The 17,247-nt window shown below is 38.6% G+C and overlaps 2 protein-coding genes across 4 annotated transcripts in view; one reads left to right on the top strand and one right to left on the bottom strand.

The window, feature by feature from the left end:
• Nucleotides 1-4,416: 4,416 nt before the first annotated feature.
• Nucleotides 4,417-8,991, top strand: LOC113681753 (uncharacterized). Its single transcript, XM_089185172.1, has 7 exons — nt 4,417-4,525; nt 5,569-5,592; nt 6,131-6,214; nt 6,768-6,868; nt 7,273-7,519; nt 7,860-8,020; nt 8,660-8,991. The coding sequence occupies exons 1-7, from the start codon at nt 4,450-4,452 to the stop codon at nt 8,771-8,773; spliced, it is 807 nt and encodes a 268-aa protein (XP_089041298.1). The 5' UTR covers nt 4,417-4,449; the 3' UTR covers nt 8,774-8,991.
• LOC113681754 (uncharacterized) overlaps nt 8,607-17,247 on the bottom strand; it is a 25,099-nt gene continuing 16,458 nt past the window's right edge. Inside the window, exons 1-7 of one of the 3 annotated variants that reach the window (XM_027198876.2) lie at nt 13,493-13,707; nt 12,499-12,531; nt 11,646-11,729; nt 10,893-10,993; nt 10,557-10,809; nt 9,702-9,862; nt 8,607-9,259 (exon numbers count right to left, since the gene is read on the bottom strand). In XM_027198876.2, coding sequence (XP_027054677.2) covers nt 9,155-9,259; nt 9,702-9,862; nt 10,557-10,809; nt 10,893-10,993; nt 11,646-11,729; nt 12,499-12,531; nt 13,493-13,571 — 816 coding nt within the window. In that variant the 5' untranslated portion in view covers nt 13,572-13,707 and the 3' untranslated portion in view covers nt 8,607-9,154. Of the gene's footprint in view, nt 9,260-9,701; nt 9,863-10,556; nt 10,810-10,892; nt 10,994-11,645; nt 12,091-12,498; nt 12,532-13,492; nt 13,708-17,247 lie in introns of those variants that run through there. The other 2 variants (XM_027198875.2, XM_089185170.1) reach the window with 2 other exon arrangements.

Raw genomic sequence — 17,247 nt, 5'->3', positions numbered from 1 at the left:
TGATTTAGACTATGATTTTAATTTGTTTTTTTTTTTCCGTCTGAAGTTTTGTGCGAGGAGAACGTGAACAGCAGGTATCGTCCCAGGGGTTCCATACCTCGCGCGTAACTCCGCTTGGCGCCCGCTTCCCTTCGCGGTCGGGATGTCACGCAACGCTCCCCCGGCGTGACATTCCCAAAAAACAGCTGCAAAGGAGACGACGCGGTCGACTACGCGCGCTTTCGCTTGGAAAAAAAAGACCAACCTTTTCGCTGGCAAAAAACACGCCGAATTTTGTCTGTTAGCATTTTGTGTTCGCGGTTTCCCTAACGTAATTCCCTAACTCATAACATCTTACACTTTTTCCTAAATCTACGCGAAATGAAAACTCTACTCTATAATCAGTTTATGATATTTATCAGGCTGTGATTGTGTCGCTTATGTTGTTAATATTTCGCCATATATTAATCCGTTTTATTCAAAGGATTAAACACTTAAATATAGCTATATATAGCTGTATTTCATAAAAAAAGGGACATGGCCATTTCGTAAATCCGTAATCGGAAGAAAAACTATGTGAAAGAGAACTTTAATAAGCAGCCGTAATCTCAAAACGAAACTCAGATGTCTGGAAGATTACAAATTGACTGGCGCAAAGTAACATGTACCACTCTGGGATATGAATCTCTCCAATTGAATTTATGTGAAAACTTTCAACTTCCACGTGCGATCGAAGGCTAAAATTCAAATTGATTCTTACGGTTTCGACAATTTTCCACCACTCAGTCATTTTATCAATTATCTAAAAAATACAGAGTGCGAGAAAGACATTACAAAACAAATAACTTATAAAAACAAAGTGCGACAGGTTTATATTTTTCTGAGTTCTGACTGAGATGGATACACGTGCGCAAAGAAGCTGAACATAAAAATCATGTGTTAACAGAGCCCGCTTGTCACGGTTAAATCGAGACGGGCAGCATATGGTCGAACCGAACTTAAATGTGACCCTGGTTCCCGTGGAGGAGGGGGGCATCACAATGCAGTAGAAGAAGATGCTCCACCCGACAAGGCATCTTGCAAAATAGGCAGCAAATAATGATGTCTGGCGAAAATTTTATGCCATTCTACGCCGGCTTAAACGCCTACAGTTAACTATGTAATAAAGAAAATAGTTGGTTAAGAATATATGAAAGTCATATATTTGAACTGCGGATAAAGACGTGAATGAAAGTGATCCTCGCAGTTATGTGCACTACTTAGGCAGTAGTGAAAATAGTCTTCATTTAGATTTACAAATTTTTGTTAGAACATTGATCACATCAAGATTTAAAAGTATTTTCTAATTTTGGTTATTTAAGTTGAAAACCAGTCTTCAACCAGAAGTTTTTAATTATCGGTAATGTAGTATAAATTATTTTAAAAAAAATTTTTTTGGTTACATTCTGAACTAACTTCATGACGAAATCTGTCTTCATCCATCATCCTTTTTTTTTGTTAATTAATTAAATAAGTAAAAATCTTTTAAATAGTGCTACTACTAAATTATGTCAGAACGAAAGGATTTAAAACAGTTTTCCAGTCCTCTAAAAGATATTTGATAATCATTTAGTAAAATGGTAAAATCCGCGGCACATAAGTTAGAATACGGATCAAAGAACCAGAGTGTGTCAGCTTTTACACAAGCCCTTTACTGTCCCTCTCCATCTGTAGGTTTGTCGTCAACAGTGTAGCCTCCGTTTTCAAAAGGTCTTTTCTCTGCTAGAGGTTCTTCCCCAATATTGATAACGATCTCTTTGGTAATGTCTTCTTCATAATCAGAGTCCGCTTGCTCACTTGTTTTCTTGCTGAATTTTGGACTCGCTTGGATGTCATCCTGATCCTGAAGGTAACAGAAGTAACAGATACTCAAAATAGCGCCTCCAACGCACATAATTACGGCCACAAACAGCTTAAAAAATGCGAAGACATTCAGAGACATGGTGGACCCCTAAAGGCGCGGAGATGTTGCGAATGCAGTTACTCTCCGTTCAAAACGCGTTAAAGATCGAAAGTTTTTATGTCCACCGGCCGGGGCGAGGTTTTTACAGAGATGAACGGTTTGCTATGTGTTTATCATATGGCGAAATATTATTTATTCAAAGGATTTAACACTTATATATAGAGCTGTATTTCATAAAAAAGGGGGCCATTTCGTTAATCTTAGACGTCATCGGAAGAAAAACTATGTGAAAGAGAACATTATTAAGCAGCTGTAATTTCAAAACGAAACTCAGGTGTCTGGAAGATTACAAATTGGCTGGCGCAAAGTAACATATACCACTCTGGAATATGAATATCATTCAATTTAATTTATCTGAAAACTTTCAACTTTCACGTGCGATCGAAGGCTAGAACTGATTCAAATTGATTCTTACGATTACGACAATTTTCCACCACTCAGTCATTTTATCAATTATCTAAAAAGTACAGAGTGTGAGAAAGCATTACAAAACAAATAATTTATAAATCAAAGTGCGACAGGTTTATATTTTTCTCGAGTTCTGACTGAGATGGATACACGTGCACAAGGAAGCTGAACATAAAAATCACGTGTTAACAAAGCCCGCTTGTCACCATAAAATTGAGACGGGCAGCTTATGGTCGAACCAAACTTACATGTGGTTCCTGTGGCGGAGGGGGGCATCACAATGCAGTAGAAGGGGATTTTTCACTCGGCAAGGCATCTTCTTGAGGGCCGGGAAAGAAAAGGCGTTGTACGAGTTGAACTCATGGAAAAGCTAAGGAAATTACCATCTAGCTGCGACAAAACGTCTTCTGTTCTGTCTCGTGCCTTGTCGCTTGTCTATTTTATTTGTGAAAACAAAATGTAATTGTTACATATTCTGGCGTCGTTTTGGTTAACCCTTTCACTATCAAGATCTCATAGGAAAATCTCCTTTCTCCATAATATCTGCCGTACAATTCTTTTGATGTTAGTTCTGAAAATTTAGTATTGGATCAACTAACAATCCACTAATAGATATAGTCATTTAATCTCATCACTTGTCTGCTTGATATTGTATTGATTGTTCAGTGGAATAACCTCTTTCCTGGTCCCTGATGGGTGATGGAGGGCTAAAAACGCTGGAATTTTTTGTCGTGTGTGTGAGAAAGGTTCAGCTGCGTGTACCATCCGTCATCGATGATAGCAAGTTTGCGAAGTGAGTGAAAAGAAACAGTTTTGCTCTGTTACGCTCTGATTTTGTCTCAATTGTATATTTTTACGGTTTTCATTTGTGGGTGAGCGAAATACTTTTTTCTCCTTACAAAATCTAGTCGAACTGGAAAAAAAATTAGGTGAAGTTTTTGTTTGGACAAATCCCGCTTCACGAGACACAGAATATTCAGTTTAGACCGAACGATAGATTCTCGATCAGCCATAATGTCTTAGACATTAAAGCATTCAGTTGAAAATAAACAAAACCTGAAAACAGAATTATGCTTCCAGAAAAAGCAAGGCTTTAATAAAAGGCATGTAATTGATTTTGTCTCATTGTCGAACAATTAAAATTTATCATAATTGACAACAACAGAACAATATCTCTTACAAAACTTTCATTTATAAAAAATGGTTTTTGTTATTTCTTTAACAGCTGAGCCATGTTTCCGATTCAAAACAGTGTAAACGAAAAAATATCCAAAGCTTTTTTGACTATCCAAATGTTCATAAAAGAGAAGAAGTTTTATTCATTTTTTTTTACTCATATTTCACCTGTTTTGTTCTTACGTTTACAACCGATAATAGAAAGTTTCCACTAACGATAAATAAGACACTATTGTACTCTTACTACCCACTTATGCTGCCATGCAAAAACACTTTTGAACTTTTTGCGGTAACTTCACAAGAACACAAAGACTCCTTTACAATATATTTGCACATGATCGTGACATAACCTAGAATAAATTCAATAATAACTGGAGAGAGAGGCAAATTGTATTAAGAGCTCGCGAATGGGGATCGGACATTCGAGAAAATGATCGTTTTAAGTTAGCGTAACAAGATAAGCTTCTGGGAATCGCCTGCTCTAAAAATGATTTTTATTATTTCCTGTTTTGAAAAGTAGAATTACGCAGCTAAACAAACTTTGGAATGAAAGCAAAAAGCGCCCACATGATTACAATGATTATGTTTCTCCATTCATTCTTTTAATTTCATTAGCGTCGTTTTCCCGGTTTGAGAGATTACAGCGTCTTCCTGGTTCTGGCGAACATGCCAGTTAATTTTCTAACAATGAGTTATCTTTTTTTCTTCATGAAAGGAGTGGTCACATGCATACCCAGGTCCCCCTTAGCTAAGCGCATGGAACACATTTGTTTACACATCTGTCCGATTTTGACGAGCTTTTAACTGAACACAAATCCTCACAACTTGATAAAACGGGTCTTAACGAAGCAAATACACACACCCTGCACTCAGTTGAAATCAGAATGAAATCCTTCATTTTTGTCTTCGTGTTGGGGACGTGTGCCCAAGCATGGAGATGGCCGTGGGAATCGAAACCAGGTGAGTATATAAAAATTGTTTCCTTCAATTTCCTCCTTTTTGTTATAACTGTTTTTCAAGCATCAAAAACCGATGGCGAGCTTGCCAGGTCTGCTCTTAAAATTGAACATCAAAACTCATGGCTGTGGATGACAATAACATTGCCTTATCGACTACTCGTAAAACCGTCAAACATATCAATGGTCAAGCGAAACACGAACAGGTGTATTCCTACTCAGAGTTAAGTGTACGATATAGATGGAAAAGATGCTAACCGATTTTCATTTCATCCGGAAAGTTAAACATCAAGTGGCAGATATACCAGCCAACTTGGGCCCCTTTCAGTTACAATTTATTTGGATCGTGTACACCCTTAAAAAATATTGGATCGATCACGATGTACAATTTATTTAACAACTTATACTGGCACTCGAATCAAAGCCGTTTTGAATATTGCTGTGTTTTATTGAAAATTAAATGCCAATTAAGTAGAGCTGCATAGATGGTGCACCTTAAATATAACTCGGCACTTTTCTGTCCTATCGCATTGTAAGATTTTGGTCGTCACAATCGAAATAATTTAAAACAAACTGCTTCACGTTATAAACGAGGCCCTCGTGTGTGTGTGACTGACCAAGAGAGAGGCAGAAATTCAAATGAATCAAATCGCAAACTTGAAACATTCAGATATCATTTGGTTATGTTGTAGTACAAATTAAAGAACATCGTCCTTCCACGGATAAGCGCCTAAGCTCTAATAAATCTAAAAGGCTCCTCGCGCCTCCCCTGAATAAGCGCCCAACCCCAGGCCATAGAGGCAACAAGTGGCCCCCTCGAAAAAAAACCGTCCCCCACCTCCGCCTTCACTTTCCTAATTTGTAGGGATACAAAGAAAACCTCTATTGCCACTCAATTTTATAACTTTTCAAGCATCAACTATAGCGGAGTCAGTACAGGAGAATAATAAGTGCCCCCCTCGATTAAGCGCCCTGTTTCCGATAAGCGCCCCCTGACGAGTCAATTTCTTTCTTATAAGTAATTTTGAAACTATTTTCTCTTCTCAGCACCAGAATGGTCTCAGCTTTCAGGTAATTTAGAAGTCAATCATCCATTTGTTTATTCTGCGAAGTGTTTTAAATAATTTGAAGTTGTGCATTTTAGCAATGGACCAGTATTTAGGAATGGATCAGCCAGGACCAGCATTTAAAGTTAGCTTTTCTTGTGGTAAACTACAAATTTGAATGAACAAATATCAATGTGAGAGACATTATTGTGAAACAGTTTACCTTTTTTTCATAATCTTACCAACTCATTGTGTATATAGGTTCTAGCTCCCGGTCATGACGTCTCATACCAACATACCGCGCGGAGTTTGGGTGCCACAATGTCGACTGTAACGTAAGGGACTGGCCATTATTAATGGCCTAGGAGTGGGGGGTTTAAAGGATTTTGGTTGTGTCTTACCTGATCCCCCCTAAGGCTTTGTAATATTCGTATGACCCCCCCCCCCCCGACATCATTGGCAGCTAACTGATAGTCAATTTGCTAAGGTTCCCCCTTTACACTCTGTTGGCGACAACTGATCCCCTCTACGTCCTCCCCTAAAAGAATTCCTTTCTCTTACAGTGACGTGGGGAAAGTTCGACAAATTGCCGCAGGATAAAGACGCAGCGATCAAAACTGGATGGAAATTGACAGCGTCATGTGACGGTAAGATAAGATTTGCCGGAATATACCTCTTTAGCCTATATTTTTTCCCATTCTAGGTCTCAGGGAATTCACAGCTTTGTCGTTTGCAAATTATGCGTACATACGCACGTGTATGAGACGAAATTTGAATGAAACAGTTTTCTAGAGTATTATCACATGACCTGAACAAACAAGATAACGAGGTCTCTTATTACGAGGCGTTGATTACCCACAATATCGTGATGTCCCATCTTTGTGGTGATGTGCCTAATCTTGTACATCCTCACCGTGCACATGCAAATAACCTTGAACAGAAGGCGAATTCGATCAACTGCGTTTAGCCATGCAAGATTGCCTGGTTAACGTGTATTTGCTTCTACTTTTCATCGAAGACTGAGTCGTTTAATAACGAATATATACAGAGACCTGCTATTCCACCCTTCCGCTGCCTCTACAATGACTGCTTTGGCTTCATTGTTTCTTTTTGAAAGAGTGCGGCAAGCCATGCGCATTTGCTCCTTCATTTTTAGTTACGCTAGTCACTCATGCTACCTCTTTCTACATTTTATTGCAGCAGCCAATTATTTTGCTGGCAATCGTTACGTTCTTAAAGGAGACACCGCAGTGATGCTTCTCTTTGATTCCAAGGGAAAGATAGCTGGAATTCAAAATGGGGTAATGAACACAACTTAGGTTTTACCCTCTTTTACTTTGGGTTAAAAAAATGTCCTTAGTGACGAGTCTTATTTATCGCCGGGGGGGGGGGGGGGAAAGGGAGTTCGGCTCCCAAAATGCTCTGTAATATTCTTATGCTCCACCCCGTCCTCCTCACTGGCAGGTAACTGACTGTCAATCTTCGACAGTCTCCGCTGTTCACGGGGACTGTCGATCTGTTGACGACTGTCGACGACCGTTGGTGACTATTGACGACCGTTGACGACTGTTGACGACCGTTGACGACAACTGATCTCCCACTTCGTTCCCCCTGAGAACCATGTAATCCACCCAAAACCTCCATCCATCGCCCGGCGATATCCGGTAACTGCCTCTCTAAGCCTCAAGCCATCGTTCAATTTTAGATTCCCAAGTCAGCTGTTGGAGACTTACGGTCTCCCTGGATTCGTGAAGGGGATAACTACGTCATAACAGCTTACTTCACCGATCCTGAAACCATCTGTAGTGGACTCAGGCCCGTAACACCTTACTTAGGAGACCAACTTTTGCTACAGACTGGAAACAAGATTTCTAACACCATGTCGATTCCTTTCAAGCAAGAGGATTTGGCTGGAACTAAGTGGGTGCGCGGGGGCTGTTTCCCTTCCATGGGCAAGTCGAAGTCATACCTATTTTATTACTTTCTTTATAAGTAACTTGTTTCCATGCTACTGCCTCATTGAAAATCATAGAGAAGTTTTGGTTAGTCAGGAAGAAGTTCATCAGCCTATAAACGTACAGATCCAAGACTCGGGAGGGTTGCCTATAGCATCAATTTTCCACGATATGTTCAATTTTTTTACGGGCTTGGAAATTTAGTGGTTTATCTTTAGTTTTCGATGATGTGAGAAAAATTATGTTTTACATTAAATTACCTTTTGACTAATTTCAACCAGTAACTGCTTTGCAAATTGACATCTGATTAAACCGTCCAGTTTTGGGGTTTTTTCAGGTCGTCATTACTGGTACAACATTTCACCGGATATGGACTGCCGAGACTTTTACCCGATGTTTCTGTTGTACAACAGGGATCGTCTGACCGGTTTTGGTTGGGTCGCCATTGGTAATGCTGACAGTCCACGGTACGAACACCCCCCTCCTAAAAGACTCGGGGTAAGCAGAGTCACAAGAACACAATATGCCTCTTTATCTTTTGTACTTGGACATGTGCGCATATTTGGTGACCGTGTGTGCGTGCTTGCTTGTGTGCTTCTGGGATGTGTTTTTCTCAAATGCTTGTGACGTGAACACTCCTATGCATATAGCATGCGTTTTACTAGAGTGTTGTGACCTGGGTGCTCTCACACGCTTGTGGCATACCTTTCCTCAAATGCCTGTGGCGTGCCTTGTAACATGCATTTCTCAAATGCTCTATGCTATGTTAGAATCTGCACGCTTCGCATTATTGCGTGTTTCGATCAATGAATGGAAACGAAGTTTTGTGTTAAGCGAGTGAATCTTTGTTTGTTATCGAGACTAGCGGGAATCTTTCGAAAAGAATTTTTCTGGCTTTCTGAAATCCTTTGCATTTGAAACTTTTGGTCAAATTTATGAAGATGTGCATAGTAGTAAACACTCGAGGGCACAAAGCTACAACATCTTAAATCTTATTCGCTATTAGCGACAAGAAAACTCTTAGCAACAGTTCTTTTACGTTACTTCTAGGATCCACTGACACGAAATCAGTCAATGGAAAATAGTGGTCGATGGGATCAATTTAATTATTACTCTCGACTTTTTTTCTCTTTCCAGCTGGGATTCTTCCTATCAGCAACAAAGCCAAAATGCATAGCCAACCTTAAATCATTGACCACGCAACACGTCTATCTGGACAAGAGACCATACCTCAACCTCTGCTTTATTTAGATAACGCCGTTGCAGACACAACCTCTTTACTAGGAGCTCTCCTCTTTCCGTACCCTTAGGGCTTTCCCTGCCTCTGGAAGGGAGGGAAAGTGACTTGGAAAGACGGTCATTGCAAAGTTGACTTTTCTCTCTAACAAGGGGAAAATTTTAAAGGGAATTTTGAAGTTTCAGGGTGAAGTATAATGAATAAACAGATAAATAAAACATAATTATTAAAATCTCGTTTTGAAATGTGCTCCACAATAATTTTTAAAGTTGCGCAAAAGGTTGAGAGAAGGCAGAGGGAGAGTGATAGAAATAACTTTACTGGGAAAATAGTGCAAAGATCTTTTTGAACAATCTACTGTGCACGCTACTGTATAATAGTAATGAAAGATTCTTCTAGCAAATGTTAAAGAAGGGATTGGAATCCAGGTAAACATGCATCATCGACAGATGATCAGCGGTCCAAAAACAGGCTGGAATGGTATCTCTCTTGAACAAATACTACAGAGAGATAAAGAAAAAAGGGTGTCACGAATCGCACGAACAGTGTACCATGTTAGTGCTCCAAGCTGCCACCGTTTTGGAAGAAAAAAAACTCGGAGACTAAATTTGCAGCAAAAGTCACAAACCTCCTCTGAATACGAACAATGATAGAAAACGTAGGGAGAACATGAGAACTCAACACAAGAGTTGAATGATTAATCATTACCAGTTGCCCTTTCAGAAAATCTGAGACCATTTTAATGGAATGTTGGAATTAAAATTCTAACATTCCCCTACAAGCAAGAATGGATGATATGTTTTAATTTGGTTTTACCGCTTGCAAAAAAGTTTTCTCTTTTATTTTTTGTAAAATAACGCATTTATACCAAACTAACACATTCCCAAAAGTTTCCGCTTAAAATCACGGCAATTTTCAACAACAACAGCAGCATGTACCTACCGGGAAAGATACATTTGTTGGATGCACAAATCTTGGATTGTCAAGTTTAAAGGGTAAAATCCAACCAAACCCGTTCAGTACTCCGTTCGTGTACATCACAAATACAGGAAACAATGAATTGCAGTCAAACACGTTTAGCAGGTCATACCAGTACATTTTTCCTTGAAACACAACAACGAAGAAAGAAGATAAATTAAGCAAAAATTGGAGGCAACCATACAGGGCGTGAAATTAATTTTTTTTTCAGAGTGGTAGTGGTAGCCAATTCAAAAAAAGTTGGTCGTCATTTTCAAAGACAAACAAAACCTTTTTTTACGCACGTTCTAGATAGACCCTCCAAAATTAAGTTAGGGGAAAGATCTTTAACGTGCTACAAATTTGACACTAGGATGGATGGTGTGCAACGTTCAAGCTCACCTAAATCCAAGATGGCGTATAGTTATCGATCGAGATGCATGTGCTGAGTTTTGGAAACAAACTTAACGAGGAAGTTTGCCGCGGATTTATCTCTTCAAATCTTTTAAATCCACTATATCTCTTGGTAAGGTTATGATGAAACATTCTAGTCGCCTATTTGGCGACTAATTTTCAGGATTTGGTCGCCAAAGTGAAAAATTGAGTCGCATTGGCGCCTGTATTAGGCGCAATTTCACGCCATGCCATATCTCTCTTCCTACCCCTCTCTCCCCCCCCCCCATTTTTTCATTAGGTCTTACAGCCAGTTCCCTATGTCCTCCCCTGTAATCATGGAATACAAATTTCAAACATCGCAAAGCCTCCATCTGATATCGTTTCCTAACACGTCAAATTGCATACTACATGAAGTAAAAAAAAAAAAACACATTATTCACTTACCCATCGACCAGAAGCACTCTCCCTTAGTCCACATTCCACCTAATAGACCACGCTCCAGCAAGGGGACCTGGACAAATCCGTTTGCCTTTGAACTTTTTTGGATCAAAAGTCTGTCACCAAAGTATTTGGCTTTAGAGCCATACCTATGCGAACAAATTAGACTTGGATCTTTGAAATAAGCGGTGATGACGTAGGAGTCGTTTTCTCGCTTCCATGGCGACCCCATTCGCTTACAGACAGTTGAAGTTGGAATCTTAAGGAAACGAGAAACAAGTAGAGGCTCATTTCTTTTATAAAAGACACCTAAAAGCAGCTTTAGGATCCCAGAACACTTACTCCAGTTTGAATTCCAGCAATTTTGTCGTTTGCATCAAATAGCAGCATCAACGTCAAGTCCCCATTGCGAATGTATCGACGACCTTGGAAATATGCTCTGGCTTAAAAAGAGAGAAATAGAGAAAGGTGTAAGTTGGCAGTAAGTCTTTATTTCAACCATAGAGTAAACTCGTCTCGGTAGAGTGTTAAATGACGTGACCAAATAACGGATGCGAGGGAAGCACAAGAGATCACCGACAAACTTATTTTTCTTCCACACAAAAGAGGAAAAAAAACAGAGACAAAACTTGGGTAACTACTAATTATATCAAAATAGCCCGCAGAGCTGGCGTTATTCTGGTGAGCGAGTGCTCAGTATTTATTAGCGAAAACTATGGCCGCCATCTTTGATTTTAATGGCAGCGGAAGGTTGGGAGAGAGATAAATTTGTACCAAGGGGGTGAGCGACGGTCAAAATAAGGGGATGGGTGGGGGCGAGGGAGTGAACATCATATAACAAAACTTTAGTTTGAACTCGTCTCTCACAGGAAGAGAGACGTAGTCTATGAGGTACACATCTGTGAGGAGGGGCAAAGCTGAGGAAATAGCCATAAAATGGCATCATAGTTTGTAATTGAATACAGTAGAATAGAACAGAGAGGTCTATCACTCGTTTGGTCCAAGATGAATGATAACAATGATTGACTAATAAAACGACTTCGCTTTAAGTCGATAATGTTTGGATTTTATATCACCTTTAATTCTTCAACTTACCGTGGCATTTGTCACGCAAACTCCAGCCTTTTGCTACAGCATCGCTCACTGTCAGCGGAATCTCATCCCATTTCATCCAAGTAACTTAAAAGCAGTATGTCAGTTCGTGGTTAGAACCGTACAATTAACTTGCTGAGCAGTATTTTAGCTTAGAATTTTTTTTGCATATTTTAGAAATTAATTCGAATCTATTGTTTAGGCATAAGCTATGTTGTTACGCATTGTTCACCTGTTTTCTTGATGTTATCGTAAATTATCCTAATCTTAGGTTATGCACATTTAGTTTACCCAACCACGTAATTATAGAGACGTGTGCTCTTTGATTGGTCGATAAGTCAAAGTGCAATTGTGGCACAGAAGTAGTGCTAACTGACGAAGTAGCCGCTACGCGATTTGTGATGTTTCCACAGTAGAACATTGTACGACAAAGTGGTTATATAATCGCCTGAGTAACAATAGTGAAAAACTGATTTATCCCCAGTAGAATACTGTCAAGTTGTCAATTGGCTTTCTCTTGGAGATTGGAGGCGGAATTGCCAAGTGGTTAATAAGCTGAACTACGTATCAAAATGTCCATTGTTAAGCCCTAGTGGGGTCATTCTATGGCAAGACACTACACCCGGCCCCTCTCCTGCCAGGAGTATACATGGGTACCGGTGAGCTGTCAAGGAAATCTGACGAAATTCTGAGGGTGGTAACAATACAATGGTATGGCATCACGTCCGGGAGGAGAAGAAATATCATCAGAAATTTTTGTTTAAATCTCCCATCATCATTATTTCTTTCGTTTTTATGCAATTAACCGAAATAATATTTTGCCCCCTTACTTCTATCGCAAAATTACATACCATACCTGAAAGCTTGTCCCACTCTGGAGTCACTGGATCTAAAGAGAATAAAAAGGATAAAAAATATATAAAATAATAAAACTAAACTCCTAAGAACATCAGTCATTTTCTTTGGAACAGCAGGAGAATGCGTATTGAAGTACTATTAACTGGTCTAGTTATCACTACATTATAGGCGCACTGTAATCAACAACGAGACAGGTACCCTGGTGATGGCCAGAGTACATTCTCTGGAGTTTCCTGTTCACATTTAATTGAAAGGAAATGCTCTCGGGAAAGTGGGATTTCAAACTGATAAACGTTTTGAAGATCATTTCCACAAGCGTTTTCCTGTCCACATTGAATTGAAAGGAAATACTTGTGGGAAATTAGGACTTGAAACTGCTAAACGTTTTAATTTTCTGCAAAATAGTAACAAAGTTTCGGTTGGCTTGCTAATTGATCTAGATTGACAAAATGATATGTACTTTCTCACTAAGTTTCATTTTGCAAGGTTCATGTTATGTTGGCATGCACTCTATCATCGTCCTTTAAGCGTTAAATAAAAACAAACAAGCAAAAGCTGTCTAGTCTTACAAAAACATGAAATGTGCTTCTAGCAATAAGAGAGGGTCGCGATCAATGCAATAAAGTTCATTAATCAAAGGAAAAGCGAAATTTTAGAGAATATCATCTAATGTCTTAAGTTTTTTCTGAAGTGTTATCAATTTCCTTCATTTTCGGCGCGAAGGAGTGCAGTGAATAAAAGTTCAGTATAATTAAGGGATCGCCCCATTTAGTTTTTAGTAGCACGCCATCTTAAGAACAATTCCAGTAACTTAGCCCAACAATTTGATTAGTGTTTCAGGTTAACTTCCATAAAATCTTTCGACGTACCGAGACCTCCTAAACGGGAAATTTTTTTAAGACTACATATCATCATATCCTTCTTTCGACTAATAACAGAATACATGAAACTAGTTCAGATAAAACGGTAGAATACATGGGTAATTCTCTTGCCTGCGTTCCTCGACCTATGCCAATAAGTTCGAGCGGACACGACCATCACACAGACGAAAAAAGCAATGCAGTTCCTCATTTTTCACTGAAGACAATCCAACGACCAGTTTGACTTAACGAGGCACTAAATGCTTCTATGTTATGAGAACAATTCACAACTCTTTTAAATACTGGTCTATGTGAGCGGAGTAAATAGGCGTCCCATCGTCATGCTCAATTGAAGGCAATGAATGAAGAATGACAAAAACACTTCAATACTCTACGGGGCAGGAAATTCAAACAGCGACCTTGGAGCAGATCTGTAGGATTTCTGCACGCTCACCGAAAAAGAGCAAAAAAAAACCAATGCTATATTAATGCTGAAGAATTCACTCTTCAGATCGACAATTTTTTTCACCTTATCACCACAGAATGAGCTAAAAAAGTATTAAATCTAGATCTATAAGAGCTAAATTGGATTTTCAGAAAGGTGAACTTAGATCATATTTCAGTTTGATTGCTGATTGAAAATTGTGTTCTCGTCTTACTTAATATTTAAGTAATAATAAAAGAAAACTGATAAAATTGAATTTTAATCCTTAAAAGAATAAAAACGTCGAATCGCAACAGTTGTATGACAATTCTTGAAACCGTCTACAGTTTTTCCCATGTGGGTATGGTCGCATACAGTTCTTGTTATGTTTTGACCTCTGGCTTAAATCGATTATTTATTATGAGAAATAAAGGTTTTTTTAAAGAGGCAGAGAGCCAACAATTTCATGTGGTTTCCCGTTCTGGGAAGCTTTGTTTCGCAAAGCTTTCCGGACGTTTCGATGACTCAATTCAAGAATATTTTGATCATCAAATTTAATTTTACGATGTCTAACTGCAGAGAAATATTCCCCATTAATGACGAGGTCCGATAAGGTTGGTGCAAAACAGTCAAAATTCAAGTTCTCATAAAATTCCTGCAGGGTGAACAGTTTGTCCTAAAATCTGACGAAGGGCTAACGCTCGAAACGAAAGCTCTAGAAACTCTTAACAGTGGCCAATTTACATTACTAACTCTGTTGATAAAACCAAATTATCTTGTCAAAAACAGAGTCAAGCTTAAGATATTGTGTTCTAGAATCTTTAAACAGGAAATAAGTAATAAATAGCTTTATGGTATGGTTATTAATCAAAGGGGGTCCAGCCATAACAAACAGCGCGCAATGGACTTTTCCAGTGACCCTGTTAGAGAAGATATCAAAATATATCGATCAAATCTGGCGACGATAGATTGATTAAAACAAAGCAAAATATAAAATACTTTGTTTAAATCCAAGAATAGGATTCTAGAGGGCAGAATGCTGTGAATCACAGCATGAAAATTTGGTAATGAAGCATTTAAATTGAAATTACAAAATAAAACGTCATGATATATTCATTACCTGTTGACAAGACCCCCCCGAGAAAAAGGCTGAAACAAATATGCGAACTTTCAAAACACTTCCTGTGATGAGACTCTTATCGGAAAAAATCTCGATTTGTTCTTGATTGCGCGCCACATTCAGTATTGATAGAAATTTTTTCCGCGTATGGTAACGTTTACGGATACTTTCCGCTTGCTTCACACTATGCATTAATGTCGAAAATAGACATCTTATTAGCTATGTTTATATAAGCAAGCTTATTTTCCTTAACCGTAAAAACTCCTCTGCGAAGTCTGCTTCGTCAGAGGAAATGCATAGTAGAATAAAATACGTTTTTTATCATTTCAGTTCGAACAGTGCTGCTAACCAGTTTAGTATCATCATTGTACAGTGTGTCGTTTCCTTTCAGGAAGATTTTAAGGAAGTTTAAATCTCAAGTAAATAAAGTTTGCATATATTACGATAAGTCCGTCAAATTCAACAATCAAGATAAGAAAAAAGGCCGTGAGGGCTATTACTAGTATAATTACTTATACATTAGACGAGACTTCAAAAGACGATAAGAACACCAGTGACAAGTTCGCCTACGCTTACGTGCTTGCATTTGCTTTTATACCACGTTCTGACGTCATCTCTAATTTGTAACTGAAACATCGCACAATAAAATGGAATCTACTGTTTCATAAAAAGTGAAAATGACGTCATACGCGTCACACGAGCGTAGGCTTAAAAGCTGCTCTCACTTCAGTCGCTCATCGATAGAATATAAATGTATGTGATTTCAACCTTGTTTTGTCTTCAGTGAGGATACTTTCATCTCCTTCCTACACTTCTGTTGAAAGTTTGTCAAGCACTTGAAAGTTTATTGCGGTCTTTCGAAACGGTCACTTAACCCTTTACCTCCCAAGATCTGATTGTTAATTCTCACCTCTAGCTGTTACACATTTTCTTGTGAATTGGTTCTGAGAATTTAGTGTTCAATCACAATAATATCTCGTACCTGATATGTTTGAGTAATCCCACTACCTGTTAACTGGATAATGTATGATTACAATAGGGAGAAGTTACTTGTTAATCACTGCTAAGATCTCATCAGTAATTCTCCTTCCTGTCTGCTTACTATGATGTTAGTTCAGAGGATTTGGTATTGGATGAACCCTTTCCACCCTCACATCAGTATGCATATTCTCCTTACTGTTCCCTATACGTTCCCTGAAGCGCTGATGAGGAGAATTTGTTTCATAATCCAGAGTTTCTCTTATTGGTGACCATTTCCTTCGTTCTCGTTGCCTGAATTTTTTATTCAGGGTTGCTATTGAAAAGAGAAATTTGATGCTAGTCACCCCTGAGGGTTAAAAGGTTACCTTATAATCCCGTCATTGGAATCTTCTTCATCCTCATCATTTGTCTGCTTGATATTATAACGAGAAATTCTGCCTTTGTCACTCATTGGAATTTAAATGGTTCAGTCCTTGTAGAGAGACATAGGACGGTTTACGGGCTGACTTCAATTTTTTCACCTTTGACAATTTGACCGTTTGATCAAGGCCAGTGAGGGTAACTCTTAATTAGAAATGTAAGATTTCCCTGGCCTGCCACTTCATTTGTTTCCTTATTTATCCCAGTTGGGCTAAAAAGGTTAATGAAACATGCATAAGCTACAAATGGTGATTTCCCTGTCGTATGAGTCACACTGTGTTGGTAAATTGTTCTCAATATCGTGATATTTCTAGATAATTGAACACGATGGATATCTGGCTTTCAAATTAGAGAATATCCTGATCAGCCGCAATGACAACAGACACGAACACACACGCGCGCGCGGCACATTCCTCTCGTATATTTTAAAGTAATTTGCTTAAGCTAAAAGGTACCCCGCTATTTTTGATGCTCATTCAAAAATAATCCCTCTTCAGAATTAATTAAGAGTTATTAAATTTATCGCGTCCCAGAAAATTTTGAGGGCCTTGATTCTTACTCTAGATATTTCCTCGATGATATCATAATTTTTAAACGTTCCGCACTGTACATACATTGTTATATTCAACATGCTTAACGTAGCTCTTGGTGAATGTCTTTCCGGTACATGATAAATGGAATGTTCTGAGTTGTTTACAAAAGCTTGATTTACAAATCAAAAACACTAATTGGATATGGTGTATTGAAAACATTTTAGTTTACCGGCGTAACAGCTAAATACTTTCCCAAACCTGTTAATTGCTTCTCGTCTCTTCGATGTAAACAACCGCCGCGATCGTTTTAGCATGCACGAAAGACAAAATCTACGAAAATCCGATTATGAATAAGAAATCTGCAACCATACTAAATATTTCGTGAGTTACTCAGTTAATAAGGAATTTT

The sequence above is a fragment of the Pocillopora damicornis genome, chromosome 10 (genome assembly GCF_964200805.1).
Source record: "Pocillopora damicornis chromosome 10, jaPocDami1.2, whole genome shotgun sequence".
Classification (NCBI taxonomy): domain Eukaryota; kingdom Metazoa; phylum Cnidaria; class Anthozoa; order Scleractinia; family Pocilloporidae; genus Pocillopora; species Pocillopora damicornis.
This window is presented reverse-complemented; position numbering and strand designations above follow the sequence as displayed.

Excerpts from the sequence above, each read along its gene's own strand:
- LOC113681753 (XM_089185172.1), top strand. The coding sequence starts at position 4,450 with ATGAAATCCTTCATTTTTGTCTTCGTGTTGGGGACGTGTGCCCAAGCA. Across the intron at positions 6,215-6,767 it reads ATTGACAGCGTCATGTGACG|CAGCCAATTATTTTGCTGGC; the intron begins GTAAGATAAGAT and ends ATTTTATTGCAG. Across the intron at positions 6,869-7,272 it reads TAGCTGGAATTCAAAATGGG|ATTCCCAAGTCAGCTGTTGG; the intron begins GTAATGAACACA and ends GTTCAATTTTAG.